At 35.3% G+C, this 25,286-nt stretch overlaps 1 protein-coding gene across 1 annotated transcript in view; it reads right to left on the reverse strand.

The window, feature by feature from the left end:
• Positions 1–25,286, reverse strand: part of puf (ubiquitinyl hydrolase 1 puf) — a 1,022,896-nt gene that overhangs the window by 444,094 nt on the left and 553,516 nt on the right. Inside the window, exon 50 of the mRNA XM_090376705.1 lies at positions 12,631–12,695. Within this exon, the coding sequence (XP_090232831.1) occupies positions 12,631–12,695 (65 nt within the window). The remainder of the gene's footprint in view (positions 1–12,630; positions 12,696–25,286) is intronic.

Raw genomic sequence — 25,286 nt, forward strand, 5'->3', positions numbered from 1 at the left:
TTGGAGCCTGCGGATTATCCACTCTGGAGGACTTTTGCTACTTGGTTTCTTCAACAGAGTGCGGCAGACAGCGCATTTTCTGCATCCGTATTGTTTACTGATGAGGCAAGTTTCACAAGAGAGGGGAACCTTCAATCAACATAACGCCCATTTGTGGGCTTTGGAGAACCCCCCCCCATGGCACGCGAACACGAGCAACTCAACGCCGTTTCTCTGTCAATGTTTGGGCCGGCATCGTAGGAGACCACCTCATTGGACCGTACCTTCTGCCCCCTCGTCTGGATGGTAGGGCATACTCGATCTTTCTACAGCAAGTCCTGCCCGAACTTATTGAAGAAGCACATGTTCCTCACTCGTTGCGCCGCTGAATGTGGTTCCAGCATGATGGCGCTCCCCCACATTACACCATCGACGCCCGCCAACACCTAAACCCGGGGGCTCACATCTGGTGAGTATGGGCTTGGCAAACCTAGGGTCCTGAGCTGGATATCATCATTCTTCTCTTTCTTGGTGATTCCTTTATACCTCTCTCTCTCTCTCTCTCTCTCTCTCTCTCTCTCTCTCTCTCTCTCAGGGGGTAACTCGGGGAATTTTTTTTTTTTTTTTTTGGCCGGTGCAGCATAAGCCTCAGGATTCCTTGTACCATATGGCTAATAATAATAATAAATAATAATAATAATAAACGTTACATTAGGACAGCATTGGATAGGTCGCGGTGGTCCGGTTCATTGGCCTGCTAGATCGCCGGGACCTATCATGCCTGGACTTCTTCTGCTGGGGTCAAATGAAGACATCGGTGTACAAGACCTCCGTTGATTCAGTTGAAGACCTCGTCGGTTGCATCTCTGTAGCTGCTGGGGAGATTCGAGACATGCCAGGAATCTTCCAGAACGTTAGGGATTCCATGCGGCTGCGCTGTGAAGCCTGTGTGACTGCTTCTGGTCGAACTTTCGAACACCTCCTTTAGCATGGCTTTTTGCAGTGTAAAACTTGTCATTAAAATGATTTCTGTTACACTAACGAGTTGCTATTTCTGTTCTTTTTCTCTGCTTCTTTGTTCACGCGATCTTCCGCATGACGAAGGCATTTCGGACCTTACAATGCTATGTGATTCCGATTTGTCATTGTGTCCCCTACACCTCCTGCAAGTTTGTCGCACTGGTAGTGAATCACCCTGTGTGTGTATATATATATATATATATATATATATATAAATATATATTTTTTTTTATAAATTTATATCCCTTGCGTTTCTTTAAATCCGGCTTGGTATTGTCTGCTTGAATTAACTTCTATATTATTATCTGCAATATTATACAAAATATTTTATACACATTATGGTTGTAATGCATAATTGCTCTACCAACTGCATTGGCCCATAAGTATTAGTTACAGCTTGATGCAATTTATTAACTTTCTTTCCATATTACTCATACAAATACATATATACAGCAGACTCTTGATTAACCAGGATCGGATTAACTGGGACATTTCAAGACTCCAAATAAAATTTAAAAAAAAAACGAAAAAAGAAAAAAAAAAAAAAAAATCAACGAGAAATCATAAAATTCAAGTAATAAGTAGAATAGGTAAAAACAGATATTTTGCAAGTCGCAAATAAGCGACAAGAAGTGGCGTTATAAGTCGTCATTGAATTAATGTGCCTATTATCTTGCAACCCCTGCTGTATTCGCACCCGCTACTATTAAAAAAAAAAAAAAAAAAAAAACACCAAATGTTTAGTTTGTTTTAGTACATTGCGTCGAATGTTGTGTTCCGTCACACTGCAATAGGGCAAATTTTGTTTAGTTATTTATGTTAGGGATGTCAATTTTTTATAGTAAATATATATTTTTTTTGTTTGGAAATCGTGAAAATGATGGATAAACGCAAAAGTGTTGCGCTTTCAGTTAAACAAAGACTTGAAATTATTCAAAAGCTTGAAAATGGTGCATCTGTTAAATCTCTAATGAACCATTATAATGTTGGTGAATAAACCATACGCGACATTGTAAAAAATAAAGGGAAGCATCGTATTGGACACATGAGTAGTACGTGATAAGTTTTTTATCTATCGGCATATTTTTTACGTAGGTTTCTGAACATTTTTCGATAAAGTAAGTCCCCGACTTATGCAACTACAGATTTATGTAAATTTGTTTTCACAATTTTTTTTATTTTTAGGATTGTAATATTTAAAACAACAAAAATAAATAAATAAATAATAATAATAATAGGCAATCAATAACGACGATCTCGGCACGCACAAATTGCACAAGCAAAAAAATAGGAAGAAAAAAAGAGAAGATTCTTACAATTATTCATAGGGTTGTTTTTTATATGACTAAAGATTTCAGTGAAGGGGTCACGCACTTCACTATAATAACGTAAAAACCCGCAGAATTCCAGCTATCTGTATTATTGCAAATGCAATAAGATCGAGTTTACTACCTGTGTATAATAGATTGCGCTAACAGAAATGCCCAATAAAACGGAAAGTGCAAATTGTTTTTATTGTTTTTCGTTGACCACCAGAAATGTGCTTTAGTAAAATTGGAGCTCGCGCGGGATGATAATAGTGAGTTTTCGCCTTCACCCTGTGAAGTTCTTTAGAGAAAATATCATTTTGACCGTTATCATGGTGCCGACTAAGAGAATAAGTGGCAACAGTACTAATACATCTACCAACAAAAGGAAAGTGATCAATTTGGGAAAAAAATAAATAAATAAACTAATAAGAATATATTAAAATGGTCAAACATTAACAAGTATCGTGCTGAATTCAGATTTGTCAATAATAATATAGTACCAATATGTTACTATTCATTCCCGAGTTACGCAAAACTCGACGAAGTAAGAAGTCCCGGAACGTATCTCTTACGTGTGTCAGGGACTTCTGTATTTTTGGATTAACTGGGAAATCGAGTCTACTGTATATATAAAACATGAAAATGATAGCATGACATACAAAAACGTCTTCATCCTTTGATCACTAACCACAGAATTAAATTAAATACTGCATTTAATTTAATTTAAAAAACAAAAATGTTTTTTCAACTGAAGATTTCTAGATTCAACATGTGAACTCCAATAAAATTTTTCAATAATCCATTATCACTGCAGGAGATCAAGCACTGCTATTTCAGAATATCCCCTCCCTCCTCAAAGTGTGTAAATAAATTTATGGGAGATGACATCTAACTGTGGGAAGTTATGGTCAACCATTCCCTCATCTTTTTTAAATCAAGTATTTATCTGTATGTAGATCTCTACATATAAACAAATATTCTGTGCCTGCACTTCTATTTTTAGCAGTCCTTGTACACTGATTGCCACAGATTTAAGAACTATTTACTTCAAATAATGTTAAATAACAAGTAATCTGCAATTATTTGCTGAAAGAAACAATACATAAAGACTGACAACACCACATACATAGAACCTAAAATATATGTCAGTATAAAACAGTGCACACACCCATACTACAGACAACTACAATGATTTAGGCAGAACAAGGTATATGTACTATTTCTACATAATTTGATTGCAAAAGTTACAGATGAGTAATAGTTTTCAAAATAATTGATAAATACCAATCAACAATTTTGGTATGGAAATCCATTATGTTATGATATAACATAATGGACTTCCATACCAAAAATTAAGACAAATCAATAAACAATACCCCAGCAATTACTGAAGTTGATGAATGAAACATAGTATGATAATGCACCATTCTGAACTGGGAAAAGTATATTTGGAAGTAAGCCATTCTGAAATATGAAAATTAGTTAACTTATCTAAAAAATGTTTATCTACTAAGGAAGTTACAAACTTCAAGTATGTTACTCCTGAAAGTCAGGCGGTTTTCAAACTGAGTTTTCTGTGTGTTAAAGGGCATGTTTACGAGTCCTTGCACTACTGAAGCACACTCCTCCAGAAGAGCAGTGTACACCTAAGTTAAAATTCCAGGAATGGGATAAGACACAAAATTTCTATTCCTAGAGAATACCATACAAGCTCAATGGGATTTGGATATGGAGACTTGAGGGGTTATTTCATTTGGGAAATATTTTCATTTTGATGAAAATGAATTTGCTGTTGGTAACATCATCAGTTGTTTGTTAGCTATTGCATATGAGAGAGAAAATATCATGCATCAGAAGGACTGGCACCCATAAAAAGTCTGACATAGCATTTAAGATTTAATCAATATACCCATGTGACACTACACATATACAATGTTCATAGACTTTTAAATCCCTGGCATTTCTAGTCAACTGGTACACCCACAATGAAAGCAACACTGAGATGGGGGGAACCCCTGGTGCCGTATGACAACAACACACTTCACACACATAGGAGTTAGTTCTTCCAATACATATGCATTGGATGCTAGGCCTGCCCAAGACCACTGGATTGTGCATTTCCCCCAACACCAGATACAAGTTTTTCCAACAATCAATTACTCTTTTGGCTGAAAGAAAAAATTTGCACACAAGTCACTAAGGAGGTTACGCAAGCAAAGGAAGATTAAAAGAAATCTTTGTCAAAGGATGCAAAGACTTCTTTACTTATATAAAATATAGAAGGAAGGGGATCAATCAAGTTGGCCCAGCTGATATCAGTGGGCCGCTTGTTGTTGATCCTGCTCAGATAGCTGACAAACTGAATGAGTATTTTACATCTACATTCACACACATGGAATTCTGTAGGGAACTGGGGGACATATGCTTATTAAATTCTAAAAGGGAGCTTAATGATTTTGTAATAACTGAGAGCAAAGTGGAGGAGAAATTGTTGAAGTTAAATATAAGAAAGGCACCTGGGGTGGATGGGATCTATCCAGTTATATTAAAGGAGGTGGCAAAGGAAATAAGCAAATGCTTAGCCATAATTAGGACTTACAATACCGAGATCCCGGTAATTTTTTTCCGGTATTCAAATACTGGTATTGATACAAAAATATTGGTTTTTCAGTACTAATTAAAAAAATAATTGTTTATAATTTAATTGCATAAAGGTTATAAATTCACCTTTATGTGATTTTATAATCATCAAACAAAAATGATAAATATTTACAAAAGTATACTGCAGCAGAATTTGACAAATAAATTGTCATACAATTAGATTCCAAGACACATTGGAACAGTTTATTGTCCATGCTTGAAAACTTTTTTAAGTTCAGATATTGTGTGCAGAAACTTTTAACTGATTTAGATTCAAGTATTTATTTCTGTTGTTGTTATGTTGTTATTTGGTTTTTAGGAGCATTAGCAACTAAGGCTATATTGCTCCGGGGATATGCGGTGGTCATTCCCTGACCTTTCTGCATCCTCCGTATTTGGTAACGGGCTCGAACCCCAGAGTAATCAAGAAGCGTGTGCTATGCACTGCTGCTGCTCCTGCTACGGAGTCACCATTTATTTCTGTGAGAATGAATTTCATTTATTATCTGTGGCTATACCTACGTTAATGCCAATACAGTTAGCAGAAGATGCGGTATGCACCAAAGAAGCAAATCTTTTAACTGCAGATGCTGCCATAAAATTTATGATGAAACTCTTAGCAATCAAAATTCTGAAATAGCTACAGAATTTTATCACATTCTTCAGTACAGCCAGGCCTCGCATAACATGAGTTTGATTAACACGTTTTTCAGGTACCGCTATTTGAAAAAATTATAACACTTTTCACTTTACACGATGCAAATTTCCAGTTAATGCGATCTTTTTTTGTGTGTGATAGTTGAAAAAGATTGGATTCACGCATAAAGCTTACCGTGGATCAGACGGGCAATAAACTAACATTTGCCTGCTGCCCGCCTCAGTGTGTTCCATCAACCATCGGAAGAAGACGTGTTACTTGTTTGTCCCCCGCTAATAAAGTCAATGCAGACTTGCATTTAAAAATATAAAATTTTAAATGAGCCAGATGAAAATGTTACCGCGAAGGAGATAACGGTAAAAGAACTAGATGAAATCTTTCATATCACAGAGAACCTCAAACAAAAGGTTTGCATTGTGTAAAGTGAAAAGTGGTATAATTTTTTCAAATAGCGGTACCTGAAAAATGTGTTAATCTAACTCATGTTATGCGAGGCCTGGCTGTACTGAAGAATGTGATAAATATCGCAGAGAACCTCAAACAAAAGGTTTGAGATTGTCTGCGATATTTATTTCACCAGGGTCCAGAGAAGATTGTTGTCGGCTATCAGAAATTGATAGATGAAAAGAGAAAGTAAATACTATTCAAATATTTCTGCAACGGTCATTTCATCATTGTGTATTTTATGTCAGAGGCTCCCAAACTTTCTCAGTTCACCTTAGTGTCTCAGTAATTTTTTCACGGCGCACCTAGACCAAAAGAAATACCTAACACATCCCATTATTAAGCAGTTAGGTCCAAACAACTTAATAAGAAATGTTGAAACTGTGAACTACCTCGAGCTAGTAGTTCGTGTGGTGTCTGACAGATGTTGAGTACTGCTGTGTTTCCGTCGAAAATTTAAAATATTCTGCAGCACAGTTTTGGAACTGCTGTTTTATGGAATAAACATTTAATTCCATAATTAATTTTCATTATCTTTTACATGGTATACAGTTAAAAAGAGCCGACCGAGCTAGCCGAGTGGGTAAAGTACCTGCCCGGCAACCCAAAGGTCGCGGGTTCGATTCCCGCCTCGGGCTTGGATCAAAGCACTGCAAAAACCTTGGGAGGTGCAATATGGCCACAGAAGCCGATGCGCCAACAACTACCAAATCAAAAAAAAAAAAAAAAAAGTTAAAAAGTTATTTAAAATGTATTTTTAAAATTCTTTATGGACATTCCTGAAAGTCAAGGACCAATTATAATTTTTCCTATTGTTATAGGCCTATTGACGCTGTTGAGTATAATAAAAAACTGTACAGAGAAATAGAATGGTCCAGTAAAGCAGAGAGTCTTATAATGGGGCTTTTTAATTTCCCAGATATTGACTGGAATTTGAGGGTTGGTTACTCACAGACTAGCAAGGCTTTTGTGAATTTATTGGATGACTGTTTTCTACATCAGCATGTTCGGGAAGCAACTAAAGGGAGAAATATTCTTGATCTGATTATCAGTAGTGATTCTCAGGCATTAAGAATCTGCAGATGTTGTTGTTGTTTGGTTTTTAGGAGCATTAGCAACTAAGGCCATATTGCTCCGGGAATATGCGGTGGTCATTCCCTGACCTTTCCGCATCCTCCGTATTTGGTGGCTCGAACGGCGGTCTAATCAAGAAGCATGTGCTACACACTGCTGCTCCTGCCCACCTGGCTATGGAGGCACCGAATCTGCAGCTAAAGGAACCACTATGTGGCAGTGATCACAATGTGCTCAAATGGGATTTACTCAAAGAGGTAACTACCATCAGGAGTAAAGGGAAGGGTTTTTGCTTTTGTAAAGGTAACTAGGGAGGTCTGAGACAGTATTTAAATTCTATATGGTGGGAATAACTGATGATGTTACCAACAGTAAATTCAAAATGAAAAACTTTCAAAGAATTAATCTTGGAAGCTATTAAGCTTCACATACCAAATAAAAAATATAGTTCAAGGTTTAGGCCTAAATGGATGTCAGAAGAACTAATGAGACATGTGGCAGAGAAGAAATATGCATGAAATACATATAAATTAATGGGTGACATGGAAAACTATGATACATATAAGCTGGTCTGTAACCAAGCCACAAAGGAGATTAGGCAGGCAAAGGCAGATTATGAGAAATCTTTGGCAAAGAATGCAAAGAAAAACAGCAAAGAGTTCTTTTTCTATGTAAACTCTAGAAGGAAAAGGTTGAATCAGATTGGTCCACTGGATATTGATGGTTCAACTGTTGATGATCCTGATCAGGTGACTAATAAACTAAATGAGTATTTTGCATCTACATTCACACATGAGCAGTTATTCAGGGAGGGGAATGCCAGAGGTGAATTAAACTCTGGCGGCGAGCTAAATGATTTTGTAATAACTGAGAGGAAAGTGGAGGAGAAATTGTTGAAGACAAACATAAAAAAGGCACCCAGGATGAATGGGATCTATCCAGTTATATTAAAGGAGGCAGCAAAGGAAGTAAGCAAATCCTTAGCCATAATTATGACAGCTTCCTCGGACTCACCGGAGGTACCCATGGACTGGAGATGTCAAATGTGAACCCAATTCACAAAGGAGGATCAAAGGGAGGAACAGGTAATTATAGAACTGTTAGTTTAACTTCTGTTCCAGGAAAATTAATGGAGGCACTGGTTAAAGAAGCACTGCAGGATCATCTAGACAAGACTTCAGTTATAGTTCGGACACAGCTGGTTTTGTTAAGGTGCAGTCTTGTCTGACCAATTTGATTGGATACTATGATGTGGTCACAAAGGAACTGGATGCAGGGAATAAATTTGATATCATATATTTGGATCTTAGAAAGGCTTTTGATACAGTTTCGCATGGAAGACTGCTGCACAAACTGGAACAGTGTGGCATTGGAGGCAAATTGCTGCTATGGATAAAGGAATGGTTGAGTTGGAGAAGACAGAGTGGTAAGCAATGGAGATTACTCTTCGTGGAGTTCCTCGGGGTTCAGTGTTGGTTCCATCGTTGTTTTCTGTATTTATAAATGATAGTGGTGATGGTATATCAGGCTTAATGTCCAAGTTTGGAGACAATACGAAGGTTGGCAGGGTTAAGGACACTAATGATAATACACTGCTGCAACAGGATCTAGAAAAGTTGAGCAGATGGACTGAGTGGTGGCAAATGAAGTTTAACATTGACAAATGTAAAGTACATATGGGAAGCAATAACTCCAGAGTAACGTATCAATTGTGTGTTACAGCACTGACAGTGGTAGAGAATGACACGGACCTGTGGGTAATTGTGCAGTGTAGACAGTCTGCAAGAGTAGCTCATGGTGTCTTGTCAATGATATACAGGAATTTTTCTAGCAGGGATAAGGAGGTGATTATCCCCTTCTATTAGGCAATGGTCAGGCCACACCTTGAGTACTGTATACAGGTCAGGAGCCCTCGTTTTAAGAAGGATGTAGATGTGGGGAAACGAGTACAGAGTAGGGCAACAAGATTAGGGAATGGAATGAAGGGTTGCTCTTATGAAGAAAAGCTTAAATAAAATAATAAAAATGATAATAAAAATTAAATAAAATAATAACAAGGTTAATAGAACCAATGTACTAACTATTGAACATTGGGTCTATTAACGTTATAATTATTATTATTGCTCTTATATTATTTCTCCCTGATTGGGGGTTCCACCCCATGACGGGTATAGATTAGATACCAAGTACCCAGGGTGGTGGTGGTTGTTATAACTGGTTACTGTTGGTTGAGGAACTCTGACTATCCTACAGGTGTTCAGGATTGCAACTTTCTGGAGTTCCTTGTAGGTGTTTGCTGAGAGACCTATTGCTGCTAGGCTGTAGGGTCTTTGGCAACATACCTGTGGTTGACACGATGATTGGATGGTCATTACTTGTTGCATATGCCACATCTCTTTTATCTCCTGTCTTAGGTTCGTGTACTTCCTGATTTTTCCCCATGGGTTTTCTGCAGGTTGCTAGTGTTGGGTACTGCTATGTCAATTGCCTTTTCCTTCTTATCCACAAGGGTTATGTCCAGTCTGTTGTGTGGAAATGTCCTATCCGTTATTATGGCGCGGTCCCAGTACAGCTTGTGGGTTGGGGGTCTCTAGTACTGCCTGGGGTTTGTATTTGTAGTACAGTACACTTTATTCGATCAACTGGTGTTTCATTGCTAGCTTCTGATATATTATACTGACTACCTGGTCGTGTCTATGAGTGTACTCAGTCTGGGTGATCACCTTGCACTCCGCGGTGATGTGTTAGATCATTTCTGAGGCCAGGTGGCATTGTTGACATGTGTCATCGGACATTCCGGGTTCCTTGGCGATATATTTTCTATAGTTTCTGGTGCTTATTACCTGGTCTTGGATGGCGAACATGAATCCTTCAGTCAGGGAAGAGCATCCTGCTCATGAGCCATGCATTGGAAGCAATTTTATCTATGTGATCTTGATGGAGATCATTGTAATGTATGCCATGGAGTATCTTCTCTGCCCATCTTTTTAGCTTCGTCTGTACCTCTTGGTTGGTGGGGACTCCTTACTTAGGTTGAATGGGGTATACCGCTTGCTATCTTCCTTAGGCGCTGCTGCAGCCGAGTGGGCAGGAGCAGGAATGCAGTAGCACACGCTCTTTGAGTAGACCGGGGTTCAAGCCCCTGACTGCTGAATACGGTCGATCTGCTAACCCGCACTGGACCAGCGTAACAGATTATGGTCCATTTCCCTCAACATGAATTGTTGAGGAGGCTTCCATCCTGCAGTGGGTTGATAATGGCTGCACTTTACTTTTACTTTACTTTATCTTCCTTGTGGCTCGGTGGAGTGCTGCTGTGTGTTTCTGGAAGTAATCCTTCAGGTTAACTATCACTGTCTTCTGTTGCTCAATGAGGTGTATCAAGCCCCTTCCTCCTCCTCCTTCCCGGGCAATTGTCAGTCTCTCCAAAGCAGATTTCGGGTGGTGTAGGCGGCTCTTGGTCATCATTGTCTTTGTCTTTCTCATGATATCCTCCAACTCGGTGTTAGTCCCATCTATGACCTCGAAGGAGTATGTTAGCACTGGGACTTCATAGGCGTTTATGGCTTTAACTGTGTTCCCTCTGTTCAGCTTTGCTTTCAGCAGGCTTCTGAGTCTCTGATGGTATTTTTCAGTCGGGCAGGCCTTAAATTCCTTATGCTGTAACTGCCGAGCCTTCATCATCCAAGTATTTGTAGGCATCTCCCTCTGCCGTGGCTTCGATCTCTTTACCAATCTGCACCTGGTAGTTTCAGTTGACTAATTTTCCCTGGTGCAATCCATGGGTCTTGCATTTGTCTAGACCAAATTCCATCCTAATATCATTGCTGAATTCTTTGGTAATCTGGAATAGTTGCTGGAGCTGCTTCTTGGTTCCCGCATAGAGCTTGATGTCATCCATGTACATCAGGTGGGTGAGGGTGTACAGGTTCTTCCTTCCTTCTATTGGTTGCCATACAAATTGTATGAAAAAAAAAAGAAATTCATACTTTTAATCAGTATTGTTATATAAGACTCATGAATATGGTGTGGCTTGTGAAGAGAGAGAGAGATTCTATGAGGTTCTGTACTTGCTACAGTTGAGCATGGTGGATGCGGTTTAAGTGCTAGACAGAACCACAATGAGCTCGGGGCTCAGGGCACCCCGAAAGATTCCTCTCCTGATGGGGATTGGCCTGGTTGTGATGTTTTCGACCGCGGCATATATGGTTAATTGCTCCTTGCATCCTTTGCTCAGCCGCTTTCATCCTTTCTGGTGTTCGGCCATTATGTTCTGGCTTTCTAAGTGGTCTGATATCTTCCTGGTTATGCAGCTGGTCAGGATCTTGTACATTGTTGGGAGCCAGGTGATTGGCCTATATTTTTCCGGGTTTCTTGTATCTTCATCTTTAGGCTTCAGATATGTGATTCTTTGAGTGAGAAACTTTGAGATTGTTTCTGGGTGCCTTATCATTCGAGTAAACTGCTCTGCCAGATGCTTGTGTGTGTGCAAGTGAGCTTCTTGTACCAGTAGTTGTGGATGTTATCTATTCCTGAAGTTCGCCAGCCGTGAGAGTTCTTGACCATCTGTTTCACTTCTCCTTCCCAAATCTCCCACCCTCTCATTTCTTGTACGTCCTTGGTTTTCTTGCGTTCTAGTTCTATCCAGGTGGCTTGGCTGTTATGTCTTACTTCGCTGCCCCATACGTTTCCCAGGAACTCCTCAATCGTCTTCTCGGGTAGTCTGTTCTGTTCTTTCCCGCGTTCTCTGAGATTCCTGTAGAAGCCACTTTGGTCCTCATCGAAGATTCAGTTGTTTATTTTCCTCTGGGATCTCTTTTTGTATCAGCGTAGTCTCTTGCTGAGTGCAAGGAGGTTCTGCTTCCTTGCACTCCAAGTACTCTCCTATTCTCATTTTTTGTCTCATGTCTGCTGTGGATGCTGTCTCTCTTAAGGATGCTCTTCACTTTTCCAATTAATTTCTTACTCCTATTGGCCCATTGGTACTGGGTCAATTGGCCTATCTTGACTCTTAATTCTTCTAGCTTCTGCTGAAGTCTTCTTTCCCAAGCTGGTGGTTCCTTCTGTTTTTGTGGTTCTTCTGCTGCTGGTCTCTCGCTTCTCTTCCGTTAATCCTCGTGGCTACTACTGCAGCACAATACACAACTGTGTGGATGGCCTCAAGTGTTGCAACATTGCTGTAGAGGTAATGTGGTATTATGTGCTGATTCAGGTGGTCTGTGACTCTCCACAAGGTTCTATCCGGCCTCTGCTTATTATTATTATTATTATTATTATTATTATTTTATTTTGAAGAGACCTTTAGAATTCCATTTTCTTAAAATATATATAATCTTCTTTTTTTTTTTTTTTTACTAGAAACTTATTTTTTGATTTTAATCCCTTCTTCCTTAAAATTGGTGAGTGTTATAGCAATATAGTTGCCATATTTGAATCCAGCCATGTGAAATCTACAAAAATCACCCTGAATTTTAACAAAGAATGAAAAAAATAAAATAAACCTACTTGAAATAAGTATGTTCAAAGAGGCTTTTATCTTGGAGAAACTGCATGTTGTCCAGCCAAATCCACTAGAAATATTCAAATTAAAACAATCAAAAAATTAACTTAATACAATATGAATAAAAACTAGGCATAATCATATTGCATAATCATATTATAATATTATTATAAATCTTATGTCAATGGTGACTTTCAGATATTTGCTAAAATTAATATTTAAATCAATTACTGGATACTAGTGTTGGTGTTGGAAAGATTGATCAGAAATGCAATTTTGAAAATTTGTCTGTTTATAACAGTGGACAAAATTCAAGCTTAGCCATTTTAAATTACTGAAGACTTATATAATTAACTTGGCTATGTAATCTTTATGTACAGTCTCAACAGTCTCTATATTTGTAGATATCTTTCCGATGTGCATCACAGTATTCACATTTAAATAAACAATCCATTATTATGTAAACAACTGAATAATGACAAATATATACATGTGTGTATATTTGTCATTACAGCTGTCTTTTTGCACCACTTCATCTTACAACATGTGTTTTAAGTGACATGCAAATAAATGTGCAGTCACTTGAAAAATAAACACATACAAAACCCATACTACCATGTTATACTGTTTCTCATTAGCATCATTTCAATTTATGGTTGTCAATGAACATATATTGTATATTTTGATACGATACATATATTTTGTGTGTAAAAATTTATATACAGTTCTCATATATACATATTCTTACTACCTGCACTGTAAACAATGAGAGTGAGGGTAAAAACTTAATTGACATTTTTTGGTACATTTGCTTATTATATATGGACCTTAATTGACATTTTTAGGTCTTCACCATGTATGCTCTTCTGTTCCCATGTACCAGAGGGACTCCCAGTCGACAAATTTTCAAATAATTTTATATTTGGGCCTTTTAAAAATATTCATTAAGCCACTTTAAATTTAAGTAATATTGGGCCAACAGAAATCTGGCAAATTATTATTTCTTTTTTTCCATACAAATTGTATGAAAAAAAAAAAGAAATTCATACTTTTAATCAGTATTGTTATATAAGACTCATGAATATGGTGTGGCTTGTGAAGAGAGAGAGAGAGACTTAAAATTATATGAGAGAGACTCTATATATATATATCCAATATTTTAAAATAAAATAAAACGTAAGCCAGTAGTATGGCAAAAACTGTAGAGCGAAAATTAACATAAATAACCCAAAATAAAACATAAACAGTAGCCGAAAAACCCCTATATAATTTCACGGTACCCCCTCAGAAAGATACCAGTTCCAAAAGTACTTTTTAAGTTTTCATAAAAATTAAAATTTTAAAACATGTTATGTTTTACACCTTTTACTTTCAAAAAAAAAAAAAAAAAAAAATATATATATATATATATATATATATATATATATATGAAATATGAAAACGAAGAAGTGGAAGGAAAAAATGAAGTGAAAAAAAAAAAAAAATATATATATATATATAGAAAAAACAGTACGTGTACCTGAATGCACCCAGCAGCAAAACAGGATACATGTATATAAATAAGTGTCACAAATGAAAGTAAAATAAAATAAAAATAAATATAGATGGAGAAGTTATTAAACACAAAATGCCGAGTCTAGTTGAAGAAAAACGAGAAAAAGAATGTTAAGAACCTATAAAAAAAAAAAAAAAAAAAATCATTAAGTAATATTAAATCTGAATTAATGCCGAATTAACAGGCTAATCATATGTACAAAAGCTGAAAGAAAAAGAGGGGAGGGTAATAGAGATAAAAATATTAAAAATTAAAAATTGGTACATAGATCAGGTATTTCATCAGGGGATTTCACCTGATCATGTACCAAACACTGTTTCTATGCAAACTCATGCTGATGGAGAAGCTATTGAAATGAAATAGATAAAAAAAAAAAAAAAAAAAAATATTTTTTAATTTTTTTAATCTCCAGAAACACGAGTGAGGTAGCCTCAACACAGTGTATTTAGATTAATAAATTAAGTAACATAGTGTATTTAGAAATAAATTGAGTTGATAGTATGTAAGAATGCAAACGCAGTGTGTTTAGTTTAATAAATTGAGTAGAAAGTATGTAAGAACGTAAGTTTAAATCGAAATTATGTAAGTTAAATAATAATAAATAACAAGGTAGCGGTATAGAAAATGGAAGCAATGCAAGGTAGGGGAGGGAAAAGAAGTTAAAAATATAGAGACAAAGATAGTGAGAATAAGAAAAGTGAGAATGTCCGAATCACCCTCGTATTACACTAATAGTTCAACGGACAGAAAAATGAAGAGCAGAAAGTAGAAAGATGTAAAGAGAAGGAAAAGGGTTTAAAGGCTACTAGGCAAGCCGGGTGTGTAAGTACCGAACCTCATAGAGAGGGCCTTGGCTGTGAGAGTGTTAGTAGTAGTGGAAATTAATACCGCTAGCTTGTAGTGTATATTTTGAGTGATAGATACATGAAATATAATAAAAAATATGAAAAGGAGAAAAATTAAATACCTATGATATTTGGCAGAAACAAGTTGAGTGAATATAATTAAGAAATGAAGATACAAATATGCGATCCTGATTAATAAGAATGGAATGAAAACAGAGGGAAAACTATGACGATGGTGGAGTTGCTCAGAAGAGAAGAACTATGGGAGCCCTCTGTGGTCAAAATAAAATAGAGAAAATAAGATTGGACATAAGTAATTACTGATATTAAATTATGAAAAATGAAAAGAAAACTTAGGAAGTGAAAGAACACGAACATCGTTCTAATAGAAGTCATAATAGAAGTCATTATGTGTGATCACTTTCCAAGCAGTGGAAATACCACCATTCAAATGTACAACTATACAGGTATCGAATTAACCCTAATCAAGGTGGAACATGGTGAAACCGAATTTTTCTTTAATGAAATCAGAGAGATTTTTTATAACAAAATTTAAGAAATTAATAGGAATGTCATTATTGCGAAGTTTAGCTAATATTAGTAGCAATTAAGCACCAGCGAAAAGTGATTAATTGCTACTAATATTAGCTAAATGGATAATTTGTGTGTAGATTATATTTTTATGAACCTTAATCGAAATTTTCGAGTTCCAATTTGTTAAATAGATAATATTAAAATTAAATTCGCTTCTTTTGTCGAATAGTTCCAAATTATGACGAAGAGGAGGACTATTTAGAGTAATACTTAAATCAAGAAAATTTGCATGTCGGTTGCCAAAGTTTTCTTTATTGAGAGTGAGTTCAGTGGGATATATGGATTTAGCAATATTTTCAAGATGAATGTTGAGAATAAGAATGTCATCAACATAGCGGAATGCATAAAAATTAAGGTTCGGGTTGTTATGAATATATAGATGTTCGTAATAATGAAGAAATAAATTAGATACTATGCTAGAAATTTGTGAACCCATGGGAACTCCTATGGATTGTTTATAAGCGTATTTACCATCGTAAATATAATTGTTTAGAATACAGAGGTTGATGTAGTTATTCCAAGTAACCTCATCTGTTGGTATAACGTTTTTGTATTTGAGGAACAATTGATGAAGTACATTAACAATCAAGTGATGTGGTAAGGAGGTAAATAAGTTGAAGTCATATGTTTCAATACTAAATATGCTGGAATAGGTATTGGAATTAAAAATTTTAATGATACTGTGGTTATTGTTAATGATCCAAGTGGAAGGGATATTAATAAGAATGGTAGTTAACAATTTAAAAAATTGCTTACCTGGATGATAACAGCCACTTTTTTTGGCACTAGTGATGAATCTGAAGCCAACTGGATGTTTATGGAATTTGGCTATCATAAACAAGAAAGGCAAAGTAGAACTGCGAATTTTGGTATGCAATTTTTTATGCAAGGCTATAATTTTTTTGATGATTGTATTAATGCCGAGATTACAGCGTAAAAAGGTGGAACTACTTTCTACTTCCTTTTTGAGGGTGGTGTAATAAAATTGCTTGCAAAAGATAGCAAAGTTATTAGAAGCCTTATCTACTGGAGTGATAATAAATTTTTGTTGTAAATCTGAGATGGCTTTTTTCAGGTTAAAGTACTTGATATGTGAATTATTGTAAAGATAGTAAGTTTTAGAAATAATTTTTTTAATATCTTGATATGTAACATTTATCCAATTATAAAAAGCTTCATGGGGTATTGTATATTTATATGCTAACTTGTTGCAAAAGTTCAAGATATTCAGATAAATATCTTTATATATATTATTGAGGTTGGCCTTATGGACGGGTCTGAATTTAAAACCTTTTTCCATAGCAGACTTTAGTGGAATGTTGTTAATAATGTCCAGGTTACCAGTAATAATATGTTTATGATGAGTAATAATATGTTTATTATGAGCATATATGGGATCATCACAATGACATGGAAGATCTAAAGCTTGTAAGTTGCCTAAATTAGTAGCTAAAGTTTTATAATTACAAATTTTAAGCCCAATAGGAGATTCATAGTTGAAGCAGTGATGAATCTTGAACTTGAAATTATTATAAAATGGGAGAAAATTATTACGATTATTAAGTAAATAATACCAAGGAATTTTATCGAACCAACTATGAATAAATTTAATAGTACAGTATTCATTACTGTATGTAGTAATGCGACCTAGTCTAAAGAGAAAGATATCTAAAATAATATGCTTAAGTTGAATATTTTTACACTTAAAATTGCTAATAAATAGAGTTAAGGCTTTTAGTATAGAGTTTTTGATATTAAAGAGAAATGTGTACATCAAGAATGGTATTGTCCCAGGAGCTAATAATATTACGAAAATTGTGCCGAATATGCCTATGATGACGATTTGATTTATTTCCACGTTTGTATCTACGCGTATTGTTATTGAAGAAATGACTAAGATGGAATAAATTGTAAATGCAGTGGCTGGTGTTTAAACAACCATTGCTTAAAAGAGTTTTGTTAAAAAATCTATTGTTTAGGCCGTAGGGATATAAAGATTTATAAGTGCACATAAATAAATTCTCATAATAATCACGAAGAACGTTGTCATTGATAATGGCAAGTATTTTAATTTTAACATCTTCGTGAAAGAACACGATGTTAGTGTTCTTTCACTTCCTAAGTTTTCTTTTCATTGTTCGTAATTTAATATCAGTAATTACTTATGTCCAATCTTATTTTCTCTATTTTATTTTGACCACAGAGGGCTCCCAATAGTTCTTCTCTTCTGAGCAACTCCACCATCGTTGTCATAGTTTTCCCTCTGTTTTCATTCCATTCTTATTAATCAGGATCGCATATTTGTATCTTCATTTCTTAATTATATTCACTCAACTTGTTTCTGCCAAATATCAAAGGTATTTAATTTTTCTCCTTTTCATATTTTTTATTATATTTCATGTATCTATCACTCAAAATATACACTACAAGCTAGCGGTATTAATTTCCACTACTACTAACACTCTCACTGCCAAGGCCCTCTCTATGAGGTTGGGTACTTACACACCCGGCTTGCCTAGTAGCCTTTAAACTCTTTTCCTTCTCTTTACATCTTTCTACTTTCTGCTCTTCGTTTTTCCGTCCGTTGAACTATTAGTGTAATACGAGGGTGATTCGGACATTCTCACTTTTCTTATTCTCACTATCTTCACCTATATATTTTTAACTTCTTTTCCCTCCCCTACCTTGCATTGCTTCCTTTTTCTATACCGCTACCTTGTTATTTATTATTATTTAACTTACATACTTTCGATTTAAACTTACGTTCTTACATACTTTCTACTCAATTTATTAAACTAAACACACTGCGTATGCGTTCTCACATACTATCGACTCAATTTATTTCTAAATACACTACGTTACTTAATCTATTAATCTAAATACACTGCGTTGGGGCTACCTCACTCATGTTTCTTGAGATTAAAAAAATTAATTTTTTTTTTTTTTTTTTTTTTTATCTATTTCATTTCAATAGCTTCTCCATCAGCATGAGTTTGCATAGAAACACAGTGTTTGGTACATGATCAGGTGTAGCCCCCTGATGAAATACCTGATCTATGTACCAATTTTTAATATTTTTATAATTTTAAAATTTTTAATTCTTTAATTTTTATTTTATAATTTTTATCTCTATTACCCTCCCCTCTTTTTCTTTCAGCTTTTGTACATATGATTAGACTGTTAATTCGGCATTAATTCAGATTTAATTGTACTTAATGATTTTTTTTTTTTTTTTTTTTTTTTTTTTATAGGTTCTTAACATTCGTTTTCTCTTTTTTCTTCAACTAGGCTTGGCATTTTGTGTTTAATAACTTCTCCATCTATATTTATTTTTATTTTACTTTCATTTGTGACACACACACACACATATATATATATATATACATACATACATACATACATAAACAAAATAATTAATTAAAAACAGTAATTATGCTTAAAACTACAAAAAATATGGTTTCAATATAAAACAGAAACATTGATCTCTTATTCTCTTCCATTTTTCCACTTTAAAAGAGCATTAGGTGTACAAAATTTAAAACGTGCATATCTGTATATATTTCTGCTTGTTATATGCATAAATAATATATATATATTAAAAAATAAAAAAAAAAACATTATGCATATTTGATACTATTAGTTAGTTTTATTTCAAATTTTCCGAGCTTCATAACAAATGAAATCTGAAACTACATATCTTGCTTCCTGTAGTGTAGTGGGCATCTACAGAGGATACCGAGTTTCGTGTTATATGATAACATGATAAAAAAAAAATTCTTCACTCTGTGGAAACAATAATATATCATTCAAAATCAACTAAGGTAAGACTGTAGATGTTTATTGAAATAGTGGGGGAAGAAAAACAAGTAACCTGACATTTTAAGCAAACAGTGTTGGCACATATCTGGTATCACACTACTCTTCAAGTAAAAAGCCAAATAGCTGCAAAGACCTAGCAGGTTTTTGTACACAATTGCTGTTTTATAAAAACATATATATATATAAAAAAAAAAAATCATTTCAGAAACTACTGCAGTAAAAATTTGACTATATTTAGCAAAGTCGAGAAAAATTCCAGATTTTTAATCATTAATAGTAATAGAGGCATGTGATGCAAGAAAGCAAACATGAGCTTATGTAACATCAACAAAAAAAAAAAAAAAAAACAATTTCACACATTCATTCCCTCTAAAAGTTTGTACAGTACCTCTTTGAATTTATTTAAGCTATCAACTTCCACGACAGATGGAAGTTGGTTCCAGCAATTAAGAATCTGCTGGCTAAAAGCAATTTTCTGCAACTGTCTTTCCTCAATTTTGAATTTATGCCCCCTGAGGATCATAATCGGAGCAAGCGGAAGAATCCCATCAGAATTCAGTGTGCTCAACTCATTCAACACCTTATACAACTCGATTAGATCACTTCTCAGATGCTGCAATTTCCATAACTTAAGCCTTTTTTAGTAAGAGGACCCTTTCGTTCTCCTCACCAATCTTGTTGCCCTTCTCTGTACATGCTCAAGCAACTCTACAGCCGTCCCAAAATGAGACCTCCACCCCCAGTATGCAGTACTCAAGGTGTGGCCTGACCATTGCCTTATACAAAGGGATAATCAAAACCTTCTTTCCCCTACTAACAAAATTCCTGTATATCATTGACAATACTCTATGACCTGCTCTGGCAGCTTGTCTGCATTGCTAAGAAAAATTCATATCTGTATGCAATTACATTTCTCTGGAGTTACTTCTATCCATATGCAGTACTTTGCATTTGTCAATGGTAAATTCAGTTGCCACTCTCAGCCCATCTGCTCAAATTTTCTAGATCCTGTTGCAGTAGAACCCTGCCATTACTGTCAATAACAACCCTGCAACCTTTGTATCATCTGAAAATTTGGACATCAAGCCTAATATACCTTCATCAATATCACTGATAAATATACAAAACAAAAGTGGGCCCAACACCGAACCATGGGGGACTCCACTAATAACATTAGTCCACGAAGAGCAGCATCCATTGATTGCCACTCTCTGTCTTCTCCGACTCAACCACCCTTTTTTTCCATTATAGCTACTTACCCTTACTACCATACTGCTCCAATTTGTACTTCCATACATAACAGTATCAAAAGCTTTCCTGAAATCCAAGTATATGATATCAAAATTATTTTTTGCATCCAGTTCTCTTTGTAACCACATCATAGTATCCAATCAGATTTGTCAGACACGACTTTCCCCTAACAAACCCATGCTGTGCCTGAATTATTACTGTGGTCATGTCTAGATGATCCTGCAATGCATCTTTAACCAGTGACTCCATTATTTTCCCCAGAACAGGTTAAACTAACAGATCTGTAATTACTTATGTCACTGTTAGTTCAACCTTTGTGAATTTTTGATACATTTGCACATCTCCAGTCTGTGGGGAGTTCCCCTGAGTCCAAGGATGCTCTCATAATTATAGCTAAGGGTTTGCTTACTTCCTTTACCACCTCCTTTAATATAACTGGATAGATCCCATCCACCCAGGTGCCTTTCTTATGTTTAACTTTTAAACAATTTCTTCTCCATTTTGCTCTTAGTTATTTCAAAATCATTAAGCACTGTGTTAGTTTGACAGACTTCCAGCATTTTCCTCCCTTAATAACTCCTTATGGGCAAATGCAGATGCAAAATACGCATTTAGATTATCAGCTATATGAGCAGGATCATCAACAGTGGAACCATCGATATCAAGTGGATCAATCTGATTCATCCCCTTTCTTCTAGAGTTTATATATGTAAAGACGTCCTTGCTGTTTTTCTTAGCATCCTTTGCCAAAGATTTCTCATACTCTGCCTGCGCTTGCCTAACCTCCTTTGTGACTTGATTACATACCAGTTTATATCTGGCTTAGGCTTCTGTGTCACCTGATAATTTATATGCATCCCATGCATTTTTCTTCACAAGCCTCATCAGTTCATCTGACATCCCATTTAGGCCTAAAGCTTGAACAATAATTCTTAATCGGTATGAAAAGCCCATTGATTGTTACATTATTCGGGTACAATGTTTTCAAGGACTTGTCAGGTTATCTGCCACTACTGCCAGGTTAAAATAATTGTCCTAGTACACAAAGATTCCTCCCTCTCCTTCCTCTGGCTGAAAAATTAGCCATCAAAAATTAAACAATGTTGCTCATGTATGTTTTATTTGAATAAACTTTATTTAATAACCTTTGTGTTTTAACATTTTATCATAACAAAATATATATTGATAAAAATAATTTTAAAAGTGGGGTAACTATTGTCACTTTATAGCTTTTATGGAACCTATGTTCCATAAAAGCTATAAAGGTTCCTTCTTCCCATATGCAAAGTACTGAATATGGGTAGAAATAACCCCAGAGAAATGTACCTAATGTGTGGTACATTTCTCTGGGGTTATTTCCCACCACAAAATCTTCCATTTTTTTTTTTAAATCTACCTCAGCTAATTCCTGTGATAATTCAAATGGCAACACTTAGGGTGGTAGAAAATGAAAAAGACCTGGGAGTAATTGCGAAGACAAATATGAAATTTTCTGAGCAGTGCAGACATGCTGCGAGAGCAGGTCATGGGATATTGTCAATGATACACAGGAATTTTGCTAGTAGAGAAAAGGAGGTGATTATCCCTTTGTATAAGGAAATGGTCAAGCCTTGAGTACTGTATACAGGTCTGGAGGCCTCATTTTAGGATGTAGAGTTGTTTGAGTGATTACAGAGAAGGGCAACAAAATCGGTGAGGGGAAAGAAGGGGTGTTTTTACCAAGAAAGGTGTAAGTTCATGTATTTTTACTATATGCCATTTTTTATATTTTTATTTATTTTATATAAAAATAAAAATACATTTTTATTTATATTTTTATCTTATTTTTGCATAAAGGACCAAATAACCAAAGAATATTATATTCACAATTTTATTGCCATTTCGTTTTTTACTTACCTTTTCCTCACAGGTGCCTAATCTCCAGATGTTTCAGATTGCAGCGTCTGGAGATTAGGCACCTATGAGGTGATCTGATTGAGTTGGATAAGGCCTTGAATGGGTTGAGCAGGCTCAATTCTGATGGGATTCTTCCTCTTGCTCAGATTACGAACCTGAGGGGGGGGGGCATAAATTCAAATTGAGGAAAGATAGTTATAGAATAAGTATGTGGAAATTTGCCTTCAGCCAGTACATAGTTGATTGCTGGAACAAAGTTCCATCTATCGTTGTGGAAGCTGATAGCTTAAATAAATTTAAGGAGGAGCTGGACAAAAGTTTAGAGGAAATGGATGTGTGAAATATATTTTTTTTTTTTTTTTGGCTAATGCTACATAAGCTTGCTTTTCTTGCATCACATGCCTATACTACTACTATCTCTGACATATGAAATTGTGTGTGTTATAGCATGCATTTTTACTACGTGCCATTTTTTATATTTTTATCTTATTTTTGCATTTGTGAATATAAAGGACCAAATAACCAAAGAATATTATATCCACAATTATATTGCCATTTCGTTTTTACCTACTTTTTCCTCTGTGTAGGATTTAAGGCTAAAAAGCCTCAGACTGCAGTTACACAAGACATTTCTATATGCACTAAATCAACTTAGGTTGGTTTAGTGCATATAGACACTACATATATTGTGAAGGAATTAAAACATATATCGTGAATTCCTTCACAGTGAGTTGTTCATTATTCCTCAAATAAGTAACACTTCCCAAGTAGAGAAGAATACTGTTACTTATTCTCAATGGTGCCATTATCCAGACATATTATACTATTTGGCCTCTCATCACTAAGTAGGTAGGTACCCCAATGGTATAAATAGCTGACAACCCAGTTGTGAATTTATTTCACATGAGAGATACCAAGTGTAGTTTAATATGTGTAGGATTTAAGTATCTGAAGTAACTGAAGAACTACTTATCCATTCAGTCAATTTATCCAGGATGGAATACCTAGCTGATCTACTTGTGTTCAGGTATACAGGAACACATCATGGAATAATGTATTTTGTTACAACCTTTAAATGTTTTACTACTGATGAAGATCTTAAAATTAGAGCATAACATATGGGCTGTAAACTCAACTAAAGTTTGTTATTTTTGGTTATCTAAATTTAAAATTGCAAGCCTTGGACAATGAACAAATTTCTGTTTTCATTTTCACACAGAAATGTTTCATTTTATAGCAAATTAAGAAACAATTTAACTATAAACTCATAAAGATAATGTTGTTATGAATGGTATACTCAGAACTTATTAATCTAATACTTGTTATAGCTGTACAGTCTCACAACAGTTTAACATGAGGATATGTTTTTACAAGTAACCTGATAAAGCATACCAGATATAATATAACTGATTCTTGTAATGTTTATCGATATGTTTTTATTGCTGGCAAGAGTGACAATGTGGCAATTTTTCACTCCATCTTCCCTGAATTTCACTTTGTATTATCATTTACCGCAGCTACCCCCACCACAAAATCTTCCATTTTTTTTTTAAAATCTACCTCAGCTAATTCCTGTGATAATTCAAATGGCAACACCTGATCTGTATTTCCATCTCCCACAAAATTGGTTGATATACTGCAGGAAGAAGAAGAAGAAGTATATGAGACTTTAGAGGTTGATCTTAAAGCTAGTTTGTGGGATGCCATGATAATGTCACTTGGAGTGTTACCGGCAGAAACATATAATCATCGTTTGCTAAAAACATATGTTGCTGAGACTATAGATGGGACACTTGATCTTGAAGAGTTAGACAAATTTATCAGAACTACATTAGCAGGTTCCAACATCACCATCCATCATTCCACAAGGAAAAAGAAAAATGTAAGAAAAATGAAGAAACAATGAGTAAGAAAAAGAAAAGAAAGAGGGAGTATGGTAAGATGCAACAATTATATTATAAAAATAGAAGGCACTGTGCCTTACAGATTCTTGATGACTCTTCAAATGCAAATTGGAATATTCCTCATAAAGATTTTTTTTCCTTTTGGAAGTTACTGTTTTGCCCCACTAAATTTCCCAGAGAGGTAGCACAGGCTATGTTTAGGTATGATACTGATCCTATTCCAGATAGAAATATTACTGATGAACTATATAATCCAATATCTTTTGATGAAGTCAGAGCTAGTATTCCTCCTTTAAATAAGTCTTCTGGACCGGACAGTATTACTTCCCTACTAATGAGGAAGATTGCTGTTGATGTCATTAGGGATTTGTTTCATATTATGTTATATTTGGATAAAATACCAAAATGTCTAAATGAAGCAACTACAATTTATATTCCTAAGAGTGTACAACTTATGTTACCAAGTGAATTTCATCCTATTACAATAACATCAGTAATATTAAGGGCGTATCATAAAATAATTGTGAATAGATTAAACAAAGTTGTTATTATTGACGAAAGGCTTTCATAACTGTAGATGAGACAGCTGAGAGCATGTTTCTTCTGCAATCTTTGAAGAATCACACTCAAAGCTGAAACATCTACAGGTTGCTTCTATAGATCTCTTGAAGGCCTTCAATTCTGTGGTCCACTCGGCCATTATTAAAGCCATTTATAGGCATGGCCTCCCTGTCCATTTTGCTAACTATTTATGTAATCGTTACAGAGGTGCAGCAACCACTATGAGGTTCGCTGGG

Source organism: Mastigoproctus giganteus, chromosome 6 (genome assembly GCF_048544385.1).
Source record: "Mastigoproctus giganteus isolate SK-2022 chromosome 6, ASM4854438v1, whole genome shotgun sequence".
NCBI lineage: Eukaryota > Metazoa > Arthropoda > Arachnida > Uropygi > Thelyphonidae > Mastigoproctus > Mastigoproctus giganteus.